The sequence below is a fragment of the Rhinoderma darwinii genome, unplaced genomic scaffold, assembly GCF_050947455.1.
Source record: "Rhinoderma darwinii isolate aRhiDar2 unplaced genomic scaffold, aRhiDar2.hap1 Scaffold_100, whole genome shotgun sequence".
In the NCBI taxonomy this organism is placed as follows: domain Eukaryota; kingdom Metazoa; phylum Chordata; class Amphibia; order Anura; family Rhinodermatidae; genus Rhinoderma; species Rhinoderma darwinii.
The window spans coordinates 496,679-501,072 of record NW_027461881.1 but is presented as its reverse complement, the minus strand read 5'-3'; the positions used below and the strand labels follow the sequence as shown (position 1 = coordinate 501,072).

At 45.1% G+C, this 4,394-nt stretch overlaps 1 protein-coding gene across 1 annotated transcript; it reads right to left on the bottom strand.

The window, feature by feature from the left end:
* Nucleotides 1-2,485: 2,485 nt before the first annotated feature.
* On the bottom strand, nt 2,486-3,424 carry LOC142698225 (olfactory receptor 52N5-like). The gene has a single exon (XM_075847867.1). It carries the CDS (start codon nt 3,422-3,424, stop codon nt 2,486-2,488), a length of 939 nt encoding a protein of 312 aa, XP_075703982.1.
* Nucleotides 3,425-4,394: the final 970 nt, after the last annotated feature.

The following is a 4,394-nucleotide window of genomic DNA, read 5'->3' as shown; positions in this document are numbered from 1 at the left end:
CAGTCCCCCCTGTAGATAACACCACATAGTCCCCCCTGTAGATAACGCCACACAGTCCCCCTGTAGATAACGCCATACAGCCCCCTCTGTAGATAACGCCATACAGCCCCCCTGTAGATAACACCACACAGTCCCCCCTGTAGATAACACCATACAGCCCCCTCTGTAGATAACACCACACAGTCCCCCTGTAGATAACGCCATACAGCCCCCCCTGTAGATAACACCACACAGTCCCCCCTGTAGATAACACCATACAGCCCCCTCTGTAGATAACACCACACAGTCCCCCTGTAGATAACGCCATACAGTCCCCCCTGTAGATAACACCACACAGTCCCCCTGTAGATAACACCACACAGTCCCCCTGTAGATAACACCACACAGTCCCCCCTGTAGATAACACCATACAGCCCCCCTGTAGATAACACCACACAGTCCCCCCTGTAGATAACACCATACAGCCCCCCTGTAGATAACACCACACAGTCCCCCCTGTAGATAACGCCATACAGCCCCCCTGTAGATAACATCACACAGTCCCCCCTGTAGATAACACCATTCAGCCCCCTCTGTAGATAACACCACACAGTCCCCCCTGTAGATAACACCATACAGCCCCCTCTGTAGATAACACCATACAGCCCCCCTGTAGATAACACCATACAGCAAAAGTTTGCTATGGGGCCCAGTCTTTCCTAGTTACGCCCCTGAGCAAAACATACCCGATACCTCCACAGCGTTCGCTCCAGGCACTACACATCCATCTGATGAAGGAAACATGATTTTTCCCAGAATGCAATGCAGCAAACAAACTTGCATCAAAGGAGTTCAGCCAAGGGGTGTATCTGTCATTAAACTGACAACTGTGAGATGGGAATATGTGCTAACTGCAGAATTGTAAATGCAGCTCTGAATGTGACTATAATATATGACATAAAGTAACAGTAGTATCCTAAAAGCAACTCTGGATGTGGCCGGAGTATAAGACATAATGTAACAACAGAATTGTAAATGCAGCTCTGAATGTGAATGCAGTATATGAAAAAAAGTAGCCGTAGATTCCAAAATGCAGCTCTGGATGTGACTAAAGTAGGTCAAATGGTGTGACAACAAGATTGTAAGTGCTGCTCTGGATGTGACTGGTGCATATGACATGGTGTGACAGCAGGATTGTGAATGCATCTCTGGATGTAGTCGGAGTATAAGATCTAATGTAACAACAGAATTGTAAATGCAGCACTGAATGTGACTACAGTAAATCACATGGTGTGACAGCAAGATTGTGAGTGCAGCTCTAAATGTGACTGGAGTATATGAAATGATCTAACAGCAGAATTATGACTACAGCTCTGGATGTGACTGGAATATATGAAATGATGTAACAGCAGGAGTGTGAATGCAGCTTTGCATGTGACTGGAGTATAAGACATGGTGTAACTCGGGATTGTGAATGCATCTCTGGATGTGGCCGGAGTATAAGGCATAGTTTAACAGCAGAATTGTAAATGCTGCTCTGAACCACATGCTGGGACAACAACATTGTGAGGTCAGCTCTGAATGTGACTGGAGTATATGAAATTATGTAACAACACAATTATTGCCTTTAGCTCTGGATGTGACTGGAGTATAAAACATAATGTAACAGCAAAACTGTGACTTCAGCTCTAGATGTGACTGGAATATATAAAATTATGTAACAGCAGGATTGTGAATGCAGCTTTGGATGTGACTGAAGTATAAGACATGGTGTAACTCAGGATTGTGAATGCAACTTTGGATGTGGCTGGAGTATAAGACATGGTGTAACTCAGTATTGTGAATGCAGCTCTGAATGTGACTGGAGTATACAACATGATGTAACTGCAGGATTGTGAATGTAGCTTTGAATGTGGCTGGAGTATAAGACATGGTGCAACTCAGGATTGTGAATGCAGCTTTGGATGTTGCTGGAGTATAAGACATGGTGTAACTCAGAATTGTGAATGCAGCTTTGGATGTGGCTGGAGTATAAGACATGGTGTAACTCAGTATTGTGAATGCAGCTCTGAATGTGACTGGAGTATACAACATGATGTAACTGCAGGATTGTGAATGTAGCTTTGAATGTGGCTGGAGTATAAGACATGGTGCAACTCAGGATTGTGAATGCAGCTTTGGATGTTGCTGGAGTATAAGACATGGTGTAACTCAGGATTGTAAATGCAGCTTTGGATGTGGCTGGAGTATAAGACATGGTGTAACTCAGGATTGTGAATGCAGCTTTGGATGTGGCTGGAGTATAAGACATGGTGTAACTCAGGATTGTGGCTGCAGCTTTGGATGTGACTAGAGTATAAGACGTGGTGTAACTCAGGATTGTGGCTGCAGCTTTGGATGTGACTGGAGTATGACATGAAGTGACAGAGCAATAAAGCAGAGGATTGACATAGTTACTGAAGATTCTATAGAGATTCATCTGATTCCTGCCGGAGACTCTGATTCTTCATCTTGTCCAGGCTTTTATTAAGCACAGCCGGATCTCCTTCACCCGGTAGCCATATATAAATGGATGTATGGTGGCCGGGAAGAGGTAGTAAATGGCGCTGGTGAGGTTCTGGAGGTTGATAGAGATCGGCATCCTGTACGCGATGGACGACAATAAACCGCAGGAATAGTTTAACACGACGACTGACAGGTGAGTCCCGCAGGTGTGGAGCGTTTTGTGGCGAGCCTTCCCCGTCACGACATTCATGGCCGCGTAGAGGATACTGGAGTAAGAAACGAGGAGCAGAGTGATGTCCATGGCGGTCACCAGGATCCTCACCATCAGCCCCACTATTTGGATGTCATCGATGTTCCCACAACCCAGATTCAGAAGAACCATATTTTCACATGCAAAGTCCAGGATGAGGTTGGAGAAGCAAAACTCCACTCTGGAGGCCACAATAATTATTGGAGAAACCAGGAGGTTACATTCAACGAATCCGAAGATGGAGAGAAGAAGCAGCAGGCGGCCGGTCATGACGTCATGGTAACGGAGAGGCTTACAGATTGCCACGTACCGGTCCAGCGCCATCAACAGCAGCACATTGGACTCAAACATGACCATGGTGTACATAAAGAACATCTGGAAGAAGCAGCCACCTAGAGATATCTGCTCCATCCCAAACAACAGCGCCACCAGGGTGTTGGGGACAATGGCGGTATTACAGGTCATATTAACAGCAAAGAGAAGAAAGATGAGGTAATACATGGGGGACTGCAGACTCTTCTCCATCCAGATCCTGTACATGATGATGAGACTCCCGGCCAAGATCAAGACGTAGACAGTAAAGAATGGGACCGCAAGAAGTTCTCTGGACTTCGAAACTCCGGGGAATCCACGAAGGACAAATTCTGTGTGGGACGAGGGTGAGGTTCGGTTATTCGGCAGCACATCCATTAACTGACTTCAAGTCAAACCTGTTGGCTGAGGGAAAAGGGAAGAGGTCGGTCAAGGAGAAGGTGGAAATATTCTGGACACTGATTACCTCTGCTCAGAATAGACCGCCAGTGGATGATCTGTCCCCTGGGCCCCTGACAATCTTCAATATCCCCTTCACTGTTTATAAAAGCATGAGAACAAAAACTCCAAAACCCAAAATCCAATGAAAAAAAGATTGTAAAATAGTTTTATTGTATTTCAAAAACCCCTTCCCCACAAAAAATAGGTAAAAAACATTTAGAAATCACACACAAATAATATCTGGCATGCCCCATGATAAGGACAACGTCTGATCCCCATACATCCGATCCCCAGGTATCCAATCCCCATGTATCCGATCCCCATACATTCGATCCCCATGTATCCAATCCCCATGTATCCGATCCCCATACATTCGATCCCCATGTATCCAATCCCCATGTATCCGATCCCCTTGCCCGTGCATGCACCAGCCAAACTGACAAAAAAAGAAGAAAAACGCATTATAATATAAATATTCATAAATAATAAACCTTGTGAATGAATAAATAAATTATGGAAAAATGAGAAAAAAGGGCAAAAAAAAGGTCATAACAATCCTTGCAGGGGGCCGAAAGTCAGAGGCCGGCAGATGGCGTGTTCAGCTGCACAGGGGCCCAATGAGGTAGGAGCCCACTATGAACCAGTATTTGTGTACCTGAGCAGTCTGCGGTCTACAGATTGAGTAGCTCAGGCCACAGTGTATGTAGGTAATAGCTTATTATTAACACATCGACTGCCCTAAACCACCAGGTATGATGTCATTAACCTCTTAAATGCTGCAGTTCACAAAACCCGCTCAGCAGGGAGGTGCTTAACAAGTATATACCTTATCGTTTACGGCAGTCAAAGGGTTATTAATTACTTATTTCCCTAGATATTACCATTAACCCTTTTACTACCCAAGACA

Coding starts and splice junctions, on each gene's coding strand:
- LOC142698225 (XM_075847867.1), bottom strand. CDS start 3,424: ATGGATGTGCTGCCGAATAACCGAACCTCACCCTCGTCCCACACAGAA.